The sequence below is a fragment of the Columba livia genome, chromosome 21 (genome assembly GCF_036013475.1).
Source record: "Columba livia isolate bColLiv1 breed racing homer chromosome 21, bColLiv1.pat.W.v2, whole genome shotgun sequence".
Taxonomy (NCBI): Eukaryota; Metazoa; Chordata; class Aves; order Columbiformes; family Columbidae; genus Columba; species Columba livia.
Genome location: NC_088622.1, coordinates 767571 through 791123, shown reverse-complemented (window position 1 = coordinate 791123; position 23553 = coordinate 767571). Strand labels below are relative to the sequence as shown.

At 52.9% G+C, this 23553-nt stretch overlaps 2 protein-coding genes across 5 annotated transcripts in view; one reads left to right on the top strand and one right to left on the bottom strand.

The window, feature by feature from the left end:
• The window catches only part of MEGF6 (multiple EGF like domains 6), a 69419-nt gene extending 51000 nt beyond the window's left edge, over positions 1–18419 (bottom strand). The window contains exons 1-4 of one of the 4 annotated variants that reach the window (XM_065037836.1): positions 16708–18419; positions 14972–15073; positions 11797–11906; positions 5825–5929 (exon numbers count right to left, since the gene is read on the bottom strand). In XM_065037836.1, the coding sequence (XP_064893908.1) occupies positions 5825–5929; positions 11797–11906; positions 14972–15073; positions 16708–16793 (403 nt within the window). In that variant the 5' untranslated portion in view covers positions 16794–18419. The remainder of the gene's footprint in view (positions 1–5824; positions 5930–11796; positions 11907–14971; positions 15074–16707) is intronic. The other 3 variants (XM_065037833.1, XM_065037834.1, XM_065037835.1) reach the window with 3 other exon arrangements.
• Positions 18420–19592: 1173 nt separating this feature from the next.
• Positions 19593–23385, top strand: TPRG1L (tumor protein p63 regulated 1 like). The gene is made up of 5 exons (XM_065037882.1): positions 19593–19851; positions 19928–20019; positions 20750–20926; positions 21109–21262; positions 21997–23385. Exons 1-5 carry the CDS (start codon positions 19645–19647, stop codon positions 22189–22191), a joined length of 825 nt encoding a protein of 274 aa, XP_064893954.1. The 5' UTR covers positions 19593–19644; the 3' UTR covers positions 22192–23385.
• The last annotated feature ends 168 nt before the right edge of the window (positions 23386–23553 follow it).

Below are 23553 nucleotides of genomic sequence, written 5' to 3'. Positions count from 1 at the left end.
AGACCAGACCGGCTGCGGCTTTGTCATCGTCCTTCTCCTTCCAAGAAACCAGCCAGTTGGGCGAGCAGTTGTGAGCTTGGGATGGTTCCTCCTCTCCCGTAATGGTCCAAGGATTCAGCATTAATTCAGTCTACTTGGCATTCACATATCAAATTCTTCTTATTCCCAATCACACGATGGGATCCCAGTGGTCCATTTTTAGACTGGAGTATGTTTTCATTGCTTGGAAAATAATCTGTTCTCCTATAAAAATATCCCTTGACTCACCTCCGTGCTCACAGTCTGACTTTCAGCAGATGGTTTACGAGAAGAAAATGCTTAGGGTCGGCTACACAGCTCTCCAAGATGTAAAGCTCTGCGGAGCCCCAGCTCAACTCGGCGAGTCGCTGAGGTTCTGCGGACACAACCCTGTTGAATTGGTCACAGCCGGCGGCGAACGCCCGCAGAGATCCGCGCCGGGAGATTAGAACGGGGCTGACACTCCACCATGGCACGGGCACCGCAATAATTCAGCAGGAGATCACGGGAGGTGCGGAGGAGTTTCAATCCTGGCTAAAGCGGAAGGGCGCATCGCTTTGAGGATGGCGTCCAGCACTCCGCATGACTTGGCCCGAGCTACAAATCCCTGCAAACAAAGTGTAGGTTTGGTCTTCTCCAGGTGGCACAATAAGCCACTTCATTCCAAGCTTTTCTTACCCCTTGAGGAGCAGTAAAGATCTATATGAAAATTTCACAGCGCAATGTCACCAACAGGATTCCGCTTTCATTTATTTGCCAATAACTAAGCAGAAGGCTACAACTCATCTAAAGCATTTCATGCCATGCATTTTCTTACACCCAATATAATCACGTCTTTTAAATGATAACAAAATCCTTCAACACAAGAAAAGCTTGAAAAGAACAAAGCAAGCTGTATTTCGAACTCACTAAAGCCCCTAAGATTTTAGTCTCTTAAACTCGCAGCTCTTTTTCACTCCTATCATGTTCCCTTAAATAAACGTGTCAGTAATACTTTTGCCCATGGTATGCTCCATCACTCATCGATGAAACTGCACAACATTAACCGTGATAGTGCACATCCAAAAGGCTGTTTGCTGTACTCCAGTTAACCTTTAGAAACTGAAATCATATGAATTTATTCATCAATTGCTCTGCATTTACGTCCAGATTTGTAAAAGCGGGGCCATGCCAGGGAGCCGGCGATGGCCCCTGCGGCCCCGGGCACCGCGCGGAGGGACGCGCCAGGAGCCTCGTTTCGCAGGTACAACCTCAGTGTTCCCTCAGCACCAGCACATTGTCTCTTTTCTTCAAAACTCACTTCACAAAAGAGGTTTTTTTCTTCAACTGAATAAACCCCTACATAGCTTTGGCTTGTTTCCTCTCGCTAACTTTTTCAAAGAGTTTGGCGCTACCTGGTTGCCAGCTATTAAATACCTAACGCTTGGCTGATGGACAAGCAGATAGCGCAGGACGGAGCAGAGCCCTGCACAAGCCGCCCTTGTTCTGCTGCCTTCCTGAGCCAAACAGTGAGACGATCCCAACGGCAGAGCCGCAGGGCAACGATGCCGAGCCACACGGCGATGCCACGGAGCCATATGGCGGTGCTACGGGGCGATGATGCAGAGCCACACAGTGATGCTGCAGAGCTCACAGCAATGCCGTGGAGCTGCAGGGTAACGGTGCAGAGCCGCATGGCGATGCCATGGAGCTGCAGGGTAACGGTGCAGAGCCGCACGGCGATGCCGTGGAGCTGCAGGGTAATGATGCAGAGCCGCAGGAACCTCCTCTGTGCTTGGGCTCCCCTCCCCAGCACAAACCTTGGAACCAGGAGGCTGTTCGTAAATAGAACTATTCGGACTTCTTGGCTGTTGGAGGAGAAGTGCTCTGCTTAATTTAGCCCGGCTATTATTAACAGTGGATTCTCTCCAATCGACTGACAGCTGAAGAACAATTGCTGCTATTTAATCCCCCGAACTGATTTTAAATCGGCCTTGTGAACTGTAAACCCATGAAACAACGAATACAATATCTTGCTGCTGTTACTCTGACGCCAGCACCGGGGTCCCCTCAGACCAGGGATGTCACCCGAGTCCAAGCAAGTCCCAGCGCACGTGCACGCCACTGGGGATGTCTCTGCATCCTGGGAGGAAGCGTCTGGCTCCTGGATCTAAGAAGCACTACAAGGTGCTTTCTTTTGCTTCCAAAGACTAAACCTTTCCTGTTTTGACTTCAACACCTTTGAGGCCTTTGCAGTCCTGCATTAGCCTTTGAAAATCACCTCCAGCCCAAAGGCTGCAGCAAACCCGTCTCTCCCACCGCTCTGCCGGTGCCCCAACACACTCAAGGCTTCTGAACAGCTCCAAGAGATTAGCAGGAGTAATAGGGTCATTAGTGAATCAAACAACACTGAGGGAACATCAAATGATTGTGTAAATGAGGGCAGTGCTATAAAAGAAAGAGACAATAATGATCTCCTGAAGTGGTGACAAAGCCATTTCAGCTGGCCTTGCAAAAGCAGACACTAACCATGGGCCCTGCTTGCTTGCAGCTGACCTCTCCTTAGTGCAAAGCCAAAGATTTGGTCTGGCTGATCCTTCAAAACGCAGCCGGGCTAATTAGAAAGGGTCCCATCCCCACGGCACAGCAAAGCTCCCACCCGGGAGCCCCCAAAGCCTGAGTGTTGCTGAGATGATGCGCTCCGCCGGGCAGCTCTCCGTAAGCTAATGCTGAGGCCGAGCAGCTGATTTACGGGACATAACAACAGCCTCTGTGCTCCCTGTGCCATGGCCGGAGGGTCCCGGCCATGAACACGGGAGCCCTGGGCGTGCAGAGGTCTGGGAGCTGCTCCACTGCCATCACTCGGGGGGGTCAAGCTCCCCAAAACCGGACCCCGGAGCGCCGGGTGGTCCGAGGCTCCCTGGGAAGGCAGCGCAGCCTGGAGCTGTGCCTGGGTTCCCCGGCACCCCTCCCTCCCACCAACCGGCCCCGCACGGAAAGGTCAGTTACCCCCAAGCTCAAAGAAGGCAGCTCCTAAAGTCCCAGCCCAAACCAAAGCTCAGACACTCCATTTACAACCCTTTCATCTACCAGACGTGGAAGATAATGAAGGAGTTCTGGACATACCAGCTGCTTCCTCTGTTCAGCAACAGCTTCTGCAGACATTAGGATATTATAATCACAGAAACAGAACATTGTTCAGCTCAACCTCTTCCTCTGGTTTGCTGCTCTGCAAAGCCCCACTTACAGCAGGTGGAAGATGCCAAGTTGCATGGGGAAAAAAGAAGATAAATCTCTACACTGACAGCACTTAAGGGGATCAAAAAGATGCGAGATCACCAAGATGCTAGAGGCAACGGAAAAGGTGTTGAAGCCCAGACGGGTAAACTGGATGCGCCGCAGGAGCTCCTGTGGGCCCATGGAGAGCTCTGCCTTTGAGAAGATGACATAATGCAGACGAAGAGTGCCCAAATATGACCACGTTGAGCGGCTCGGGCGGGCGGGAAGGCCGGCATCTCCCGCTGGAACCAGCCCGCGCGGGTACCGCCTGTTCCAGCCAGGGTAAACACGGCATCGCTGCTGCTCCGGGCTGGCCAGTAAAAACATCCCATGCTGAAAGGTACGATATGAGTCTGGCCAGGACGGAGAACGTCCTGCCTTTAAAACAAACACGTCTGTATTTCTTTCCAGAAAAGAAAAAGTGATACCATTAAGATCAGACAGAGAGGTTTCTGGAAGACGAGTGACACCACGGAATACCGCTGCGGAGCAGCTTCATTCGCTCGGGGCTGTTTTCATGTTGTTTTCATCCAACAGCCTCGTCCAGATTCATCCCAGCCAGACGCTACACAGCTCCATTGGAGAGCTGTTTCTCAGGAAGGTACCATCGTCTCATACAGATGAGGAAAAACGATCCATTGATCAACATCACGTGTTTTTCCCAAAGCTGCCTTCTCTGAAGCAGCCTCCCATCCTCTCGTTAAAGTCCAGCGCAAATATCGACTGACCGGCACAGAAGTCAACCAGCCAGCGTGATTTTGACAGTGAAAGAGGAGATGAGAATCCAGACAATTACATTTCCACCATAAATCTGCCCAAAGCAATATTTACCAAAAGAATAATTTACGGTAGTCAGTAAGAAACTAAGATGAAGGGAAGGATGAGCCTGTGGCTGGGATTTTCCCGTATCCTCCATCAGCACATTTTCTGTGGCCAGGACCGTGGCTTTTGCAAAATGCTGCGTTGCCCCTTTGCAGTGCAGTAAAATAAAAGCAAATCCGCAGCTGTCCCAAGGCCGACCTTACAGCCACAGCACTGGCTTCGGGTCCCTGACCCAAGGGGGTCACATCACCGGAGCTACAGATGTATTTGATTCTCCTCCAAAACCAGCCAGTCATTTCCCCTCTAAAGAACATTTGGGGGTCTCAGAAACGCGTGCTTTATTTTCAAAGCTGCAACCAATTATAATTGTGGGAGTTGCTAAACATTTCCAAATGCGAAAATGTTTTTTACCTCTCAGGTTCTGCACAGGAAGATGCCCAATGTTATATTATCCATTTATACAAGAGAAGCTGTGACAAAAAAATGGCAGGGACAATTTAAGGGCTGTTTATTTCCTAGAAAACCCTGTGACGGGCAAACATGAACCTGAGCAGCAGCGCAGGACCAGGTACATCTCCAGGATGAGCCCAGGAGGGGTGTCCAGCTCGCTGGTGCCAGAGGCTGCAGGGATGCACAAACAGCTCTTGTCTGGCCAGTTGTTGCCAAACGGAGCCTGAATGTCCAGCAGCAGCTGGTTTGGTGCCCCGCAGCTGGAGAGCAGCAGTGGGCTCATGGTCTGGACGCCCCGGCTCATGGTCCGGATGCCCCGGCTCGTGGTCCGGATGCCCCAGCTCGTGCCAATCCTTTCTTTCTTATTATTACCAAGGAAATTGCTTCATTGCCCAACTGAAAACTTGTGCCACCACTGGAACATGGGGCAGGGGACTCACAACCGTCACGCACAAACCACTGTCCCAGTCCAGTCCAAGGGAAGCCTCTGGCTGCAATAAACCCAGCTGTGACTCCCGTTAATGATTCATACCAAAGAGTGGGCAAAAAGTCTTATTCTTTAATTTGCTGTTCTAAATCAGTATCGCCTGAAGATAATTTGAGTGTTTGTCACTGCTCTGTGCCAGCAGACCGGGCAGCTGGGGAAGAACGGGCGGGTGTTTCTACAACAGCACAAGGCACATTTTCTCTTGCCACACACATGGCATGAAGAACCATCCCAGCTTTTCGCAGCCGTTTGCTATGGAGTATCACCTTACCAGATCTGACCATCTCTGGATCACCAAACACAGGAAACCCAATAATCTTCAGGAGAGAGATTGTATATTGCACGGAAGTTAATTAAATAAAGCTTAGCAGCCTCAGAATAAAGCCTGGCCGAAGATGCAAGGGATGCAGCGGCCGGGGCCGCGCTGTGTGCCCCGTGCTGCGGCAGCCCCGCTCCCCCGGCCACCGCCCCCGCTCTCTTTGTTCGACCCAACTTTAATCAGCTTCCTCCTCTGACTGCAGCCAACCCCCGGGCCAGCGGCAGCAGGAATAAAGGCTATTGTACAGTACGGAGCTGTGTTTCACAGCAAGTCACGATAAGCATTTCCTTTCCAAACATCCAAGTTCCACAAACATTAGGTGGCCAAAGAAAGTAGAGAGTAGATTATTGGAGTTTTGCAGATAAAGCAATGGCTACGATAAAAAAAAACCACAAATGGAGCATCCCTCACTCTTTACCCTCTCCACTTCCAACTCCGAATTAAAGGAAGGATCTGAAAAGAGTGCTTACCGTACTGACAGCGAGGCCCTTGGAATCCAGAGGAGCAGTGGCAGAGCTTCGAGGACCCCTCTGCGCAGTTTCCCCCATTGAAGCAAAGCCCGTAAGCGCAGGCAGCTGTGGGGAGGAGGGACGGAATCATTCCCGGATCACATCAGAGTCACACGGCCACCAATAAATACCCCTTCACCAGTGAAGTTCCCACGGCCCTGTAGCAAACTTGAATAGGCATAAAAATACTGTTGAATTATTTCTGAAAGATGACTCTCTTTTGGTTGGCAATGCAATACTTAAACACTGAACCAAATCTCTCAAAATTTAGGATAGGAAGTAAAATACCTTAGGCTATGTCTAAGGGTTTTGCTTAAAGAGCAGCTAAATGAGAATTCACAGGAAAACATCAGCAGAGCTGCGGGGTTGCTGATGAAATCACGCTTTTCCAGCCGACAAGTGGGTGAAACGGCCAGAAAACGCCTCACGCGGGGTCACGCCAGACCTTGTGGCAACAAAGAGGAGTTAGTTATTTTGGAACTGGAGGCATTTTCAGGAACGAACCCCAGCGCGGCTTCGCACGGACCGGGATGAAACGGAGCTAAACGGGCCGGAGCGCCAGCAGCCCCGTCCTCTGTCCTCACCCAGCCGAGCGTGAAATGCACACGGAGCCCCGGAATGCTCCACTAGGCTGCTGAAATCCACCTTTCCGAATCGTCTGAAGAAACGCACAAACAAGGATGTTTTTTGCAGTGCAAGGTGTATTTCTCATAACGCACGAAATGCAGGCAATGTTTAAGTTCCCCGCTAGAAGATGCTCATCTCCGAAGGAGCACTCCTGTTAATGAGTGATGCTGTCACGTGTGCTGTGCTTTGTCAAAGCGTAAGGATGCAGAACAAGCGCCTGTCTCCCTCTTTAAGTCTACTTGAAGATCAGACAATGACATTTTCTCTCTGTTCACTGATCTGGACACAGCTGTGCTGCCAGCCAGCTTCTCTCTTTCATTCATTTTCCTGCACCTCCTCTTTTTCTCTCCCTTTTCATTTTCATTGAACAAACTCTAACAAAATCCAAGGAATACAGTTCAGAAAAAGCCGTGGGAAATCAGATAATGGGAGCAAAGAATGTTCCACGTGTCCCTGTGGCGCAAGAGATGTCCTGGCAGTACCTGGTCCAGCATTTCCCATTGATGACCTGCTCAGGGACGGACTGGGGACAGCTCTGAGCCAAGAGCAGCCACGGGGACCGACGTGTCACAGCTTATTTGTCCTGGGGAGGAACACGCTGCCAACCGTGTCACAGTCACCTGCGACGGGGACCCTCGTGTCCTATTGATCCAGCTGACGGATCCAGAGAACATAATTATTTCAAGTAGCTAAGTTACACAAGGCAGACCTGGCAACCCAAACCTGTTGGCTCAGAAGCACAGATTTACTAGAAAGAGCCCAGGAGGCGGGAGAGCAGACAGAGGCGCCGGAGCCAAGAGCAGCTCACGCTGCGATTTATGGCGGATGGTGTGGCGGCTGCTGCCTGCACGGCCACGACCGCGGCGCTCGCCAGCACCACGAGCGAAACCTCAACCTGCGCCGTCCTGCGGCTCGCGAAGGGGCCACAGCTCCTCTGCCAGATGAGGTTTCTCTTTGGCTTCAGTGAGTGCAATGATTTTCTCCTGCGCAGGAGAGCTGGGGGTTATTCCAGCCCCAAGGCACACGCGGGGCAGCTGAGTTGCTGCTTTGTGTGAGCTGGTCCTGGTTAGTGACCCCACGCCAGACCCAGGGTTGAACTGGTCCCAGTTTGGTGCAGCCGGCTCTGCCAGTGCAGCACACACATGCACAGCATTGCTTCATCATCAAGAAAAGCACCTTCCAGAATAATATAATTATAATATGTGATTAAATTGCCAAGCTACGTATGATATGGGACCACCTGAAAACAATCATATCAGCGTTCACTGGGCTGAGGTTTCCACACGCTCTCTGTCTGTAACTCTTCCCTCCTATCTGCAAGTGGGAGCCCCCGGTTTCTCCCCCCATTCCAGCTAAAGCTGTAACTAATTAGTAACAGAAAAAGCAGGCCTGTGATTACACATTTCATTTTGTGTCATTATAATTGAAGAGGAAAGGCACCCCGTGCAGGCTTCAAAAAATGGCTCCAAAATACTTGGCACAGAATGTTACGTGCCTACTCAAAACACCAATTGTGTATTCCTGAGAAAAAGGAATCACAGATGGAAACAGTGCAAGGAGGTGTTTGCGTTTTGGGGGCACGTTGGCAGGACATTTTGTGCACAGAAATTTGTAAAATAGTTTGGAGAGATGCAAATCAGCTCTTTGTGTTGGGGCTCCGTGAAAGTCAAGCCCTGGCGATGAGGAAGGCTTTGGGAAGGTGAATATGACATTCTGCAAATGTGCACGCTTGCTATCAAAACACACATGCCTGCTAGACAAAGCTGCGTACCCACCTGAAGGACGTTTGCTCCATCACTTGTACCACAGCAGCACCAGAACGCCCTGGTTTGGGCACAGGGCTCCTCGCAGCTGCGCCAGCCCCTCCAGCTCCATCCAAGTCTCCTTCTCACCCACAACCCAGCTCCCCAAACTTTGCACCTCAGAGGCACTAGACCTGAAACGCGCGAGTTTCCGTGTTCTCTCTTTTAAGGACCTGATGATTTTTCAAATCCCCCCCTCCAAAAAAAGAGATTATTTAGTAATACAAAGGTAGCGTTGAAGTCCAAATACCCATCTACCCAAACTAATGAAACAGCGATGAAATGTTGCTTCAAAAAGCCAGTTATCTTCTCATCTAACGCTTTAGTCACTTTTCACAGCCACGTACCCTTGGGGACCGCGGTGACCCCGCACCAGTCGCGGTCTGGCTGCTGCTGCGGTACCGGCACCGGGGACACGCCGCCCCGTGCGAGCGCAGACGCGTCCCCGTCGCGTCCTCCCGCACAACAAGGCAGCGGGAGCCCCCGCACCCAGCGTTTCACCGCGACTCCCCACTCCAGCTGCCCCAAGACTTTCAAGGGCCGCAGCCTCAAGTTTTTGCTCGCTCTGGTCTGTCTTGTTTCCCACCATTCCTTCAGGCCTCAACCTCATTAGATAGAATTGACCGCGTGGCCAAACCGCAGAGTGGTTTGGTTTTCCCCAAACCCTTCACCTTAATCACCTCAAAAGTTTAGACGGGGTCCCAGTAAAGCTCAGCCTGGCGCACGGTGCCCGGTTTGCCGGCGGCGCGCAGCCCTCGGGGCAGCTCAGGGAGACCCAGAGCACAACAATGGAAAATATTAGAAGCAATTGCAGCGACACAAATCGGGGATTAGGAGATACGGGTGTTATTCTTGGCCGTGGCCCAGGTTTCTGAGTGACCCGGACAATCCCCCGCTCTGTGCTCCGGGCTGGCACACACCGAGTGGAAACCACAATAACCTACTTCCCAGCCCAGGGGGGCTGAGGGGCCCGCGGCTCCTTCTGCAAACGAGCCCCTAATTCAGGGTGACGTGGTTTTAATGAAATTAAATTTGGGAAAAGGGAAACTACGCTGTTCTGGGAAACAGGAAAGAAAGGGTAAATTACAGAAAGTGTCACCTTCTCCTGTTTGAAAGGCCAGAAAATGCCTTTTGTGAGGATTTGGCAAGGCAAGATTCTTGGAAATTCAGAGACAAGAGACTGATTTAAAAGGAAGAGTGATGGAGAACAGCATTTCTACTCCAACGTGCAGGCTCACTGAAGTGCAGCACAGCCACCCTGCGTGGACAAGGTTGGTACGTGAGACATTTAACCAATCCTGGGCTCGATCCCAGGCAAAAGGTTCAGAAGTTCAGCAAAGCCTTTCAGCTGGCAAGCCCAGGAGCTCCAGGAGCCCAGAGGTGATGCGCAGAGCACAGCCAGCCTAACAGCGAAACCAAATTGTTAACCCCGCACGTTTCCTGCCAAGCACACCAAGAGCTACAGGCTTGGTGGGACTCGGCTTTTCAACATCTCAAGCTGAAAGCTGAGACCACAGAAATTACCAGACACGTAGACCCCTCGTCCTAATCAGCAAGGGCTTGAAGTGCATTATCGAACCCCTGCGGAATTTAAGTAGCATCTCACAGGCCACTTGAAATGGAGAAGGTCAGTCTGAAAGTCAAGCTGTCAGTAACGGGGCCGGGCAGGAGCCCGATGCCGTGCCCAAAACACACAGGGTGTCCGGAGCCCCGACCCCGGAGCTGCACGCCCCTCTGGTCCAGCTGCTCAGCCCGGGGCGCGTTGCGTTGCTGCCTCGGTTTGCACCCCTGTCCCTCCCGCTAAGGCACCGTCTCGCTGGTTGGGTCACCCCTGCTTTGAAATACAAAGCTTAACGGATGGAAGCGAGGGAAAAGCAAGGACTTCGTAACCTGTTCTTCAGATTATACTGCAGCTGCAAACTGCATACAAGCTTCCCTACTCTTGGGAATAATATGCAGAAAACATATTAACAGGACCCATTCAAAAGAGAGCAACAGGAACTACTGACGGATGCGTGACAAGAAAATAAACACCGACGGCTTCTCCGTCACATCAGCAGCAATTTGAAATTAATAGGAAGAGTCCAAGTATTTTGTCTCCCAAAAACCCGGAGCTCCCTCTGGTTTGGCGGTAGACCAGCTCTCCCGGAGCAGCGGGCGAGGGTCAGCACCCTCCTCCGAGGGTGACGACTTTGGAGCGTGCCCTGGGCAGCTTTACTTCCTTTCCTCCGCTTCCTTCCTGGATGGAATTACTCACTTCCTCAGCAGGAAAAACCATTTCAGAGCGCGCTTTTCTGAGTTCACGCGAGGTTGTTATCTGCTCGCCGGCAGTGGGTCACCGGGCACCCACGGCGTTGCCTCCAGCACGGCGGGGCTGCTCTCCCGTGCTGCAGGCTTTTGAATAGGAAGAATAAGGATTGGCTTGCTAGACACACCTTTTTTTTAAAGCTTTGCTTCAAGCATCAAAGCGCAAGGAAGGTATCCACGGCCTCTTCACACAACTAAAGCTGACTAGCTGTGGGAGACGTTTTTCCATACTGTAGGTCAATTACAATCAAAATGGCCTTTGCAGCGGCGTTGGACACGGCTCGCTCTCATTCCCCGGTGGCAAGGCGGGTCAGAGCCCAAATGTTTTGTTGGTTCACCCACCTGCTCCTTAAAACAAAAGCTGCTTTTCAGTGACGAGGGCGGGAGTGCACCTCCAAGTCTAATTCAGAAAGGATCAGAGCTCCATCACGCAACTAGGCAAAGAATCAGTAATAGATCACAGGGCACGTGTGTGAGTCTGCCTTGACCGTGACATTTATTGCTATGCATACGCTCAGATAAACCTTTGTTTGATTCAAGAGAAGATTTTACTTTGCTCTCAACATCTGAAAAGCAAAGTTTAAAGTTAAATATTTCCCCAGCTGGATGTGGCCGCTGCGTTTTGGGGAAGGAACCGGGAGCTGCGGCATCTGCCTCCCCCGTCAGGCAGCGCAGGCTGGAGGGGCGGTGGGAACACGGGGCCGGGGGATAGCGCTGCCTCTGCATTCAATCATCCTGTGCACCAATATCTGCACATCCCTCACCTGGCTCACGTGCAGCTCTGAATGCACAGCTGGGAACTGGACAGCCCGTGCCTGCTGGGCAGGGAACCCGGCCAGAGCAAGGGAGGGGAGGAAAGCCTCCGGTCTGGGTCTCCAGCCCAACCTTCCGAGCGCCATCACTGGAGGCTCGTGCTGCGACATCCCCCGCTGCATCCCAGCAGCCCTGCACCCAAACGCTCACCCTCTGGCTGCAGAGGGAGCCGGAGAAAGATCCTTCTGACACACCGTTGCAATAAATAAATATACATATGCATATATGTAAATACCCAGAAGCAAACAACAAAATACCCCAGTTCTTTTTAAAGATAATTTTATAGTATTTGCTGCAGGCAGAGGACTTGAAATCAGCTCCCTCAGCCAAAATAAAGCACCAACAGCACCAAAGGAAGAAGGTCACGAACAGCGCGGTACTTACGGTACAGGCAGCCGGCGTCCCCGGCGCGCTGGGACCAGCCCGGGCAGCACCGGTATGTGGTCTGGTACCTCATGGTGTACACCAGTCTGTAGCCCGTGTGGTACATGGTTCTGAAACACAGCAAAGCCAGACACCCCGCGGCAACGTTAACTCCTGCAGAACGGGGAAACCAGGAAGAATTGACTTGTAGCTTTAATTATGGATGTAAGTAAAATGAGGAATTCGGTTTCCAAATGTGCTGACATTTTTTTCCACCTGGTCTAGCAATGATCGCTGATGCTGAGAAAATATGTCTTAATTTACTTTAATTGGAAACACGAGAGACTGGCGCGTCCAGGTCCTCACAGCACCCTCGGTGCTTCTCCCCCTCCCATGACCCGCGGGGGCAGCAGCGCGGGGGCTGATCTGAAGCATCGATAAAGAAAAGCGACACTTTTTTCCCGGAAATTTGGTGCCGTGTGTACGTGAAAATTGCAACACGGATCAAACTTTTGAAGCCGATTTTTAAACAGCTCCTTTGGCAGAACATGAAACTACTTCACCAAAGCAAATCAGACAAACAACAACAAATATCTGGCACAGCAGATGTGTTGTACACGTCCGCCGAAAATATTTATCCTAACTCAGTCTCGTTGTTTGATTTTGTCTGAATCTGTCCACAAAAAACCCTTAAACAACAGTGAACCACTGATTCCCCCAAAGGGAACCCTGGGCTGCTCCTCTGTGCCAACCAGCATATGGAAGCACAGCTGAGAAGAATAAAAGCAGATACCATTTTTTTTGTACGAGCTGTTAACAAATGACGAAGGAAACGCTTGTGCTGCAGAAGCAGCTGAGAAAGCAATTTTCAGTGGCTTGGGCAGCAGCGCAGCCAGCGGATCCATCTGCATCCCCTCGTTGTTGGGAGCCCCCAGTGCCCAGCCCGGGCTCTGATGGCTCTGATGCACAGAGCAGGGGGCTTGGGGGTCCTGGGGGCACAGGAGGATGCGATGGGTGCGGGGTGGGACTCTCCGCACGGGCCATTCTGGGAGACACCGTCCTTCCCATCCCAAAGCAGACGAGTGCACGGCAGCGAGTGGCCTCCTCCATCTGCCACACGGGCTCGGGAACGGGGGAAAGGTGTTCCAATAAACGGGAACGCAGGAGAGCTCAGCCTGCCTGGGAATGAACACAGGAGAGCTCAGCCTGCCCGGGAATGAACACAGGAGAGCTCAGCCTGCCTGGGAATGAACACAGGAGAGCTCAGCCTGCCCGGGAATGAACACAGGAGAGCTCAGCCTGCCTGGGAATGAACACAGGAGAGCTCAGCCTGCCCGGGAATACAGGAGAGCTCAGCCTGCCCGGGAATGAACACAGGAGAGCTCAGCCTGCCCGGGAATACAGGAGAGCTCAGCCTGCCCGGGAATACAGGAGAGCTCAGCCTGCCTGGGAATGAACACAGGAGAGCTCAGCCTGCCTGGGAATGAACACAGGAGAGCTCAGCCTGCCCGGGAATGAACACAGGAGAGCTCAGCCTGCCCGGGAATGAACACAGGAGAGCTCAGCCTGCCTGGGAATGAACGCAGGAGAGCTCAGCCTGCCCGGGAATGAACACAGGAGAGCTCAGCCTGCCTGGGAATGAACACAGGAGAGCTCAGCCTGCCTGGGAATGAATGCAGGAGAGCTCAGCCTGCCTGGGAATGAACACAGGAGAGCTCAGCCTGCCCCGGCCTCCTCTCTGCCCCACCAAGCTCACCCCATCATGGGCTCTGCCGGACTCTTCAGACCCCGGCGTCAGCCCAAGGGGCTGCTCAAGGAGATGCAAATATTTGGACAGCCCCGGCTGCCTGTGGATATCTGGATGCTGCAGACTGGAAAGAACCACACAGGAGATACTTTATCTTCACTGTTTCTGTTTTGTTTTGTGTTTTAAGGAGTCCCTGGCACAGAAAATGTCAAATGAGCCAGAACTAATGGAACCCAGGCTTAAAAATCCTGCCATGTCCCACAGCTGGAAAATCCACTTCCCCTGCTGGGGGACAGCACTGTCATCCCTCCAGGTTTCCTCGCTGAAGGCTGATGGAGCCACCGTCTGTTGTCACCTAATTCGGGAACGTTTCCCAACCGGAGTGAACCCACAGCTTTAGGACAAGGAGTTTTTTCATTTGGGTTCCTTGATTTACAATGTCAAAAACACACGTTGAAGAACGAAGGGGACAGCTGGGTCTGAGCATTCCCAGCCTTTGAAGCAGCAGCAGACAGGGCACCCACCTATCATTTCAAAGTCCCCTCTTAAAACACCGTCAAAAGACGGACTCTGTTTGCTCCTTTGTTACTGCTGCACAGATATCATCACCAAGATAATTACTGGCAATTACAGGTTAGGAGGAATTCCTGAAGTCAAGACTTAAAAGCTGCTTCTAGTCCAAGATGCTCCTTTGAAACTACTCGGACCATTACGATTTTGTAAAGGCTGTAAGTGCCTAATGCGGCTGGAAAAGCAGGTGAGCACAGGAGACCGGACCCTGCAGTTTGGCTGCTGTGTGCCTACGGAAAGTTCATTATTCGCACTGTTGCACGTGTTCACATCTCTCCTTCCTCAGCCCCTCCTTGCCGGATCTCCGGGCTCCCAGGAAAGACCAGCAGGTGACTCAGGGGATACTACAACTTCTGTCGGCCACTTTGGGGCTTTTTTTATTAGCCCACGCACAATGGAGCTCACCTGGAGCCAGTCCTGCCTGCAGCTCGGTCAGACTTTGCAGGGGCACCGACAAATCTCTGCTTTGAAACCGAGACATGTAAAGATGCAGGAATAACGCACGTGAGGCGATTGAGTCATTTCATTAACACGGCATGATCACAGGAAACAGATGTACTACATCGTCAGAAGACGGGGAACAGCTAACCACACAGCAAAGCTGCTTCAGAACAAAAGCAATGTATCTTCGGGAATTCCTTAGCGGCTTAAAAACTCTTAGTGGCACAAGGATGCCAGGTAGGGTCAGAAACCCCTCCAGCTGGATGCACACAGGGTTTACAAATCTCTCATTGTCTCCTAGAAAAATACCTAATAAAGTAACTCTATTCTTTGCAGCTGAATCGCGGGTTCAGAGCTCTGCCCTTTGCAGGCACAGAGCGGTGAGGAGGAGCCCGAAGTCACCACGCGGGAGCCACGCGAGCTCCGGGAAGGACGTACCTGGTGCGCTGCTGCCAGAGCCCGGCGCCGCGGGGCACGGCGCGGACACACGGCTGCCGCTGGCCCAGCACCGCCAGCTCCCGCACCGCGCACACGTTCGGCCTGCACGGAAACAGAGAAACAAACAGAGACAAACAGAGGAACAAGCACACGGCTGCCGCTGGCCCAGCACCGCCAGCTCCCGCACCGCGCACACATTTGGCCTGCAGAGAAACAGAGATGGACGTGGGTCTGCCCAGAGAAACGCGCTCAGACCGCTTCAATGGGCACCGGCCGAGGGCAACTTCACCTCCTCACTGAAAGAGCAGGAAGGTCTCGTGCAATATACAGTATTTGCCTCCTCGTTTAATTAAATCGGTGCTTCCAGCTCCTCGAAAGGGACCGAGAGTTTTCACAAATACTTTCTGTAACAGAAGTTAAACTAAAGAGCTTGGCCGCGGTGAAGCGCAGCGGTTGCAGCGGTTGCAGCCGGCACGCGGCTGCGCCGGGGTGTTCACTGGCACGGCTCTGGCAGCAAGGCTGGCAGTGCCCACGGGGTTCGTGGGTTCAGGGGGTGCCCCCTGCCCCCTCAGCCCCCAAAGCTCCTCTCATCACCCCACATGTGCCCATTGTCAAGCCGCTTGGCTGCAGAGCCCCGCACACAACCAGCCCCAGCGCCACCGGTGCTGCCAGAGCCGCGTTTGAGCTCTGTCTGTGCACACAGCGACTGATGCACAGAGCGGCACTAACACTGCACAGACCCGCTCTGCTCTCAGCACCACCGCCGGGCTGGCTGCACCGCAGCAGCTGCACGAGCAAGGCTGGCGGCAGCGGTTTGGTGCAGTTTATTGCGGCAAAGCGAGGTTCTTGTGCGCCAAGCAGTGGAGCTGTGCCGGGCAGCTGTGCCGGGCAGCTGTGCCGGGCAGCTGTGCCGGGCAGCTGTGCCTGCGGGAAGCGCAGCACTTCCCAGGCACCGGCGTTTTCTTTCTCTGACACTTTGGCACTCATCTCATCTCAATCTCATCTCATCTCAATCTCATCTCATCTCAATCTCATCTCATCTCATCTCTAGTGGCTCATCCAAGAAGTTCTACAAGTCCTCGTCGAGGCGGGAGCACAAAATCTCTGACATCGGGAGAAAAGGCATTTTCCTGCCAAACCTTTCTCTGCTGAAAAGGTCCCCCCTTCAACCAGAGAGTTAAAGCCATGAGGGAGAGCAGCCTGGAGTCAGCGCGCCATGCAACACTGGCTTCATTTACAAAGAGAATTAGAACAATCCCCTGCACTCAGAGATCATCTTCTGGCACGAGGCCAAATTTGCAAGGAAGTTTTCCAAAGAAGCCAAATGATTAACACCAAACTGTAAGTGTAAAATTTAATTAAAAAGAACAGACTACGTGCTGCAACAGCAAAAGAGGGACAGAAACACGCAGTAAGAAAGAGATCCATGAAGGGCAATAAGAATAGCAGGTCTGTGAAGAATGGTCAAGCTATTTACACAACCACCACCTCTTGTGCAAAAGCAACAGCAACATTTCAGCTAAAACCAGCGAGTTACCTCCTACAAGCAAAGCCTGCCCAGATTTGCAGATTTCCATTCACCTTTATGGATACCTGGTACTGGGTAAAGAACCACAGACCAGCCCTCCCTCCCCTGCTGCTCACTTCGCCCCTGGTTTTAAAACACTGTATTTAGCTCCTGCTTCACAGTTCCCTGCCCTACAAAACCCCTCTGCTTCTCTTTTCTCGCTACTTACATATGGGGCTGCAGTTTGCTGCCAGAAGCCAGAGCGGATATTCGCAGCGCGAGGATGAAGGACAGCGCGGCCGCCCAGAGCCCCATGGCAACAGCCCCTCTGCCCAGCGCTGGGGGTCCCGAGCACCCCGGTCCTGCAGTCCCCAGGGCACCCGGCCACCTCCTGTCCCCACGCACTGGTGTCCGGCCAAGCACGATGCTGTCGGAGCACAGGGGACTCCTCTGCCAGCAGAGCGGATTTTTCACTCCTGGATGCTTCCTCCCATGTGGGTTCAGTTCAGCAAAGTTTCTTCAGTCCGCGGGAAATGATTATAGTGCGGATTGTCGCTGGGTGTTTCCTAAACCAAACCCGGCTTCTTACGCTCATTTGCTTGTAGTGAAATGTACTGAAGCGACTTTTCCGTCTGGCATTTGCTTCTTGACAAAGCCCGCAGAGCCGGTGGCTCACAAGACCTGGGTTCTGTCCAGCAATGAAGCCCCATGTGGCTTTAGCTGATCTGGAGTCGCGACCCACTTCAGCGGGCAATGCAAAAATCAGCACTCGGGACAGGAAAGGCAAAAGGTTGCACCCCAAAAAGGTGCAGCCCCAAGGGCTCGCCCCAAAGCAGGCAGAGGGTCCTGGAGCCCGTGGCAGAGCGGCAGCCGCCGTCCTGCCGCAGCCCTCGCCCTCCTCTTCCTCAGCGACTCCCGCACACACCCCGAGCAGCCTCCCCGCACTCCAGGAGCAGCAGAACCTCCCTCCTGCCTCTCCAGGTCTAGCGCCTTTTCCTCACATGCTCTCTGGGTTCTGTTCTTGCTGACACTCAGAAATCCCTCCCACCAGCTGTGTCCAGCCCCGGGGAGAGGAGGGGGAAACCCTGCAGAACAGTAGCAGAAACATTCAGGTTTGCTTCTCCAAAGGCAGCTCTTTTGCACTACCCCAGGCCAACTCCGTGCACACCACCCAAAACCTCTTTCCCAGCAGCTCTAAAAATATCCCAGAGAGATTTAATCTTTCCTGTGCGCTCTAACAGATAACAAGACCGATCGCTTCCCAAGGAAACTCCGCTGTGCACACAAAGCGCACAGGGATGTGTATCCAACCTGCGCTCGGCCGCTCCAGCGCTGCCAGGAACCCGTCCCCGGGCTGGCATGGAATCCACTGGGCAAAGAGAGAGCTGGGGAACAAGGTTAAATTGCCATTTGCCTTTTCCCACCAAACTCCCTACTATGGGGGCAAACAGCACAAAAAGAGGCGTTGATGAGGGTTCTGCTGACCCTGGGTGACGGTCCTGCCCCAAGAACCTGCCGGCAAACGCCAGGAGGAGCTGGAGCAGCTGCTGGGCACAGCCCAGGACACCCAGCGCGGCAAATATCGATTCCTGAGGCAGGAATTGGATAAGGTTCGGGTGGTTTCAGTGCCCACACCATGCACATATTTGGCCACTTAAGGACAACCATTACACCAAGACTAAAGTCACCAGCGAGCCATGCCCAAAATTTGGTAGCTCTTGGAAGAAACTCAGGCAGCTGCTTTTTACACCTTAACAGCAGTCGCATAAATCCTCGAGGTCAGAGAAAAGAGTAGGTCAGAAGGGCTAAGGACTCCACTTAGAAGCAAAGTATCTGCCAAGCCTAGCAGATGGGAAAACATCTTTCAATCTTCCTAGAGAAGAAAGGCAACTACATAAAGATGTTTTATGATGATGGAGAGAGCTCCAGGACACAACACATCCAGGAGTGTGGCTCCCTCTCCAGGACACGGCTCAGCATCCTGGGACAGGGATTCGTCCTGGCCCAGCTGCAGCTCCCAAACCGGGTCTCAGGTGCCAGCCCTGACACCAGGCGGGCAGTACGCAACTTACTGAGGGTGCAGGCTGGTCTGGCTGTGGCACAGGGACACTGTCACTGTCACCTCCCGGCTGTGGCACAGGGACACTGTCACTGTCACATCCCCACTGCGGCCAACCCAGGGCTGCCTGCAGAGAGAAGAGCAGCTCTGATGGAAAAATCTGCGCTTCAAGCATGGCGCGATAACTCCCCGAGCGCAAACCAGCCCTGCAATTCTGCTCTAAGTCACTCTAAAGAAAGCCATGAGGCTTCTTGCTTCAACAGGGCTGCAGAGAGCGCGGCAGAGAATTCACGGGGCACATGGGAGAGATGGATATCTGAAATCCAACACTGTCTGTGAAGTCAATTTAGTATGTTTTCAATTTGGTACCATTTCCAGAAGATGTCATCCTCTGGCTTCGGGTAAAACAGCCCTGGAAAGCGGTCAAAGATATAATACGGTTCCATAAATAGTGATGATAATATCTGCAACAATGCCAGAGACCGCAGAAATATAAATATTAACTTGCCATTCATTCCCTAGCATTATTTAATCTTTGCTATCAAGTATGCTGAACGCGGCAGGGGCTCTAGGGCTTAAACCCGCAGTTGTGCCCCTTGTTCTGCCTCACCCCATCGCCCTCCTGTGAACACCTGGGAACTCTGACCGGGCGGTATCGAAGGAATTTGTACGTCTGCCCAAGACCTGCTCCACAGCGGCTCTGACCAGGCTCTGCGGACCCGCAGCTGCCGCCGCTCCGTGGGCGCATCGGGCTCCGGACAAAGCGGATCGTTGGCTTTGCCGGAGCCCGGGCACACGCGGCGGGGCGGCCGCACCCGCCCCCCGGGAAGCGAGCGGGGCCGGTCCCGCCACCCCCGGCAGCCGCGGAGCGGGCAGCGCTGCCGCGAACCAACGGCTCGTGTCGCCAGGGCCACGCGTGGGCCGAGCCGGGCTCCGCTCGGCCACCGTTCCCCACGTGTGCGCCGTCCCGGGCTCCGCTCGGCCACCGTTCCCCACGTGTGCCCAGCGGCGCCGGAGCCGCCTCCCGGGGCGGGGCGGGCGGGCTCTGCCGCCGGGGTCACCGTCCGCCCCGCCCCGGAAGGCGCCGAGCGGCCGGTCCCCGCCGCGATGCTGCAGCTCCGGGACGCGGAGGAGGGCGGCCCGGCCGGCAGCCCCGGCAGCCCCGCGGCGGCGGCGATGCTGGTGCCGGGGGAGGCCGAGCCGCCCGCCCCGCCCGCCGCCGCCTCCCCCGAGCCGCCCCGGCAGCAGCTGCGGCCGCTGAGCGTGCGCACCGCCAACCGCGCCGGCCGCCTCCGCGAGTACTTCGTGTTCCGGGTACGGCCGGGCCGGGGGGCGGGGGCCGGGAGGGGGGACCCCGCACACCCCCGTAACCCGCTCCCTTTCCCCGCAGCCCGGCACCATCGAGCAGGCGGTGAACGAGATCCGCGCCGTGGTGCTGCCCGCCGAGGACGGGGGGGTGCAGAGCGTCTGGCTGCTCACCGAGTAAGTACCGGCGGGGGGCGAGGATGCTGCTCCGGCACGGACAGACGCGTCCCGCACGGACGGACAGAGCGGGGCGGGGCAGGGCCGGGGCCGCAGCTCCCGCGGGCGTTTCGAAACGGTGCGTTCCGCGGCGTGTGTTTTATTGGAGTCTTGTAAATACAAACGCTTGCAAAACGGGCATCGACACCCGAAGCGGGCTGGGGCGGCTGTGCCGCATCGCTCCTCATGATCCAGCCCAATGAAGGGTTTAGGTGAAAGATGGCAAATTAACTCATTCTAGAGTGCAGTGCAATACAGAATCCACGCGGGCAGTAAACCTTACAGAGGAAAACACTGCCAGACCACACAGTTAAAAATAACTATTTATCTCCCATGAACATGCACAAATGCAGTTAATAATTTAGGAAACGTGGCAACACGCTAACAACATGGTATTAAACACTTACTGTTGTCAGAGACTTGTCTACCCCACTAAGTATCATTTATTCTCATATAACAGGAGGCAGCACTAGAGCTCAAGATCTTCAGACTTGTTTTGATTTTCTTTATATTATCCTGTGTTGGGATATTCAAACTCTTATCAGACTTAGTGATTCAAAGCTCGAAATGGAAAACACAACATTACCGAGACTTCAGTTTGTTCCGCTCTGTGACTCTTGTATGGGTCAAGCGATTAAGTGTTTCTAGGCAGTGATCGCGACGGCTAAAGGTCACCGCTGTTCCCTACCAGAATCGATCACTGGAACAACGAGAAGGAGCGTCTGGTCCTCATCACGGACCGGTCCCTCCTCATCTGCAAGTACAACTTCCTGAGCCTGCAGTGCCAGCACGTCACCCGCATCGCGCTCGCCGCCGTGGACACCGTCTCGGTCGGCGAGTTCGAGTTCCCACCAAAATCTCTGAACAAGTAAGTTGACACCTTGTAGGAACGTACCTGTGTGTATTTCAGGGGCTGGTTTCTTCTGTTACTGTTCTACAGGAAAAACTTATTATTAAACTTACCTTTGAGCTTCCAGTTTTAAGCAGGTCTTTCTCAGATGGTACATTTCTAATTAAACTTGCCTCGAATTCTGCTGTCTCCTATATCAGGCGAGAAGGTTTTGGAATTCGAATTCAGTGGGACAAGCAAAGTCGCGCCTCCTTCATCAACAGATGGAACCCCTGGTCCACAAACATCCCGTACGTCACCTTCACCGAACACCCCATGGCGGATGCCGACGAGAAGATCGCGTCCCTCTGCCTGGTACGGACGTCACCTCCTGTCCTGGAGGGCTGGTTCATCTCACAGGCTGGACACGACTCGGGGTGTTTTGAAAAGACAGAGCAGTTAAATCAAATAGCAGCAGTTAAAGCAAAGAGGTGGAACTTAGAGCTGTAAGCCGCATTCCCCCGTTCCCCAAATTCTGCCTGGCACAGCTGTCGGGTTTGGCTGAACACCCATAAGCGGCTCATGCAGGAGGAAGCTGAAACTTGCAAAAAGTGCAGAGTCCTGTAAAACCCCAAAGAAAATGGATCTTGATGCTATTCCTGCTCTTGCTCACCCGCCAGGCTGGGGGCTGAGCTTAACTCCAGGACTGCCGGCTAATTGAGCAGTTTAATTGCCAACTGTAAAGCTCCGCTTAGGTAGCGCCCAGATTTTCTTGCAGTAGGTGCTTTGCTCTGAAAGTTTCCTTAGAAATAGTTAACTATGTCAGTTTAAGTTCAACACATCAGTGATGAGGGCAGAAGTACAGCCAGAAATAGAGAATATTAGTCTTTTTGCACCTAGCTCATCTTTAAGCTACACAGAAATAGTGTCCTGGTATGAAATTACTGTGTTGTAAGGTTAAATGTCAGAATGTAAAGCTTATCACGGCATGCAAGATCCATAACAGCTACAGCTTTAGTGTTAATCCTCCACAACTCAACATCAGCAGCTGTTTTGCTTGACGATTTTGAAAACAATGGGAGAACATCAAGGTGATTCTTTTCTTTCAGCTGGAGAACTTTAAAACGCAGCTCATCCAGGCGGTGAAGAAAGCCCACAAGGAGCGCGCGGCGCCCGGGAGGGCCAGCGGCGTGCTGGTGCTGGAGCGGCCGCTGCTCATCGAGACCTACGTGGGACTGATGTCCTTCATCAACAACGAGGCCAAGCTCGGCTACTCCATGACAAGAGGCAAAATTGGATTTTAAATTCATTGCGTCTCGTTTTTTCAGGGGAGGGGGATCTGATGGGGCCCTTCTGGGGAGGGGACGCTGTGCGGCAGAGGGTGCTGTGATCCAAGGGGAGGAGGCGGGAGCGCGGGGGGGTGCAGAACCACCGGTTCCGGGTGTTCTGGGAAAGCACAGCGCCCAGTCAGCTGAGCACACCAGCTGGTGTCATTCCTGTAACCTGTATCTCATTTACAGTTCTTAACAGGGCTAGAGAGCAGCGCTGTTTTCCATTTCTAACTACATGTTCTTCCCCGTTAATTAAGTGCGATTGGTATCTGCTACAAACACGCCGCACAGGTACCCGCGATGCAGCGGGACGTCCATGCCGTATTGCCGCTGGTGTCAAATCGCGTAGTGTGCTCGGGACTGATCCGTATTGATTAAAGAGGTGTTAGTGTTCACAATTAGTGTAATCTTAGCATTCTCATTAATGCCTGTTATGAATTTTGGAAGCTGTGTCAGTCATTCTTTAGCAAAAGGGCGGCAGACACCGCGCTGTTACGGCTGCTCGGAGCAGCGCAGTGAACCAACGCTTTGTGAGCTCAACTACATGGCTGAATATGCATTTATCAGCTTTTTGTGAAACACCTCCCTCTAAGAACTAACTTCCTAGTTTCTTACATATGTTTTCTTGCTGCAGCCATAGAATGAAGATTCTTTTGAGAGAATAGTGCCAAAGTCCTGACAAACATTTGCCTTCAAAGCTATTATTTATAAAACCGAAAAGGATTTCTATTTTGATTAGATTTTTATTCTTCGCCATTTTTCTTAAATCTACTCTAGTTTGGGAGAGCAGTGCAGGACTTTAATGGCACCAGGTAAAGCTTTAAACGCTGTACAATCCTGATTTATCCCTTCTTGCACCGAAGTCCCGTCATGAAATTCAGAAGCAGCAAAGAGAGACAACTGCCAGTGCTGACGAGGTTACTCTAACAAGCTTTTCCGTTGTGTACGACCTTCTGTCCGTGCCGTCGTAGAGCGTCTGTCTGCGCAGACGCGGTGCTGAATAGCTGCTGTGCTGCGGTGGTGTTCTTCCGAACTGAAAGTCCATCTGTGCTTATGGAACTTACATAAAGCTGAAGCCACGCTGGAATGCAACAAGTTGCATGTCCTTAATGCGTTCCTAAAACATCTTTTTGTTAATCTTGCAGTAAAGTTAAATTTCAACTCAAATGGGTCTTTGTTCTTTATTTTATGGAGACGGAGGCTGTGAAATTCAGTAGCAAAAGGAAAAACATCCAATGATTCCTAAACAAAGGGCTCCCTTCCCTCGACTGCAGCGGCGGCTGCTCAGGTAGCAGAGAAGGGCGCGACAGCCGACTGCTCTTTCCTGCCAAACCA

Coding starts and splice junctions, on each gene's coding strand:
- TPRG1L (XM_065037882.1), top strand. CDS start 19,645: ATGCTGCAGCTCCGGGACGCGGAGGAGGGCGGCCCGGCCGGCAGCCCC. Junction 19,852..19,927: donor GCGAGTACTTCGTGTTCCGG/GTACGGCCGGGC, acceptor CTTTCCCCGCAG/CCCGGCACCATCGAGCAGGC. Junction 20,927..21,108: donor CCACCAAAATCTCTGAACAA/GTAAGTTGACAC, acceptor CTCCTATATCAG/GCGAGAAGGTTTTGGAATTC.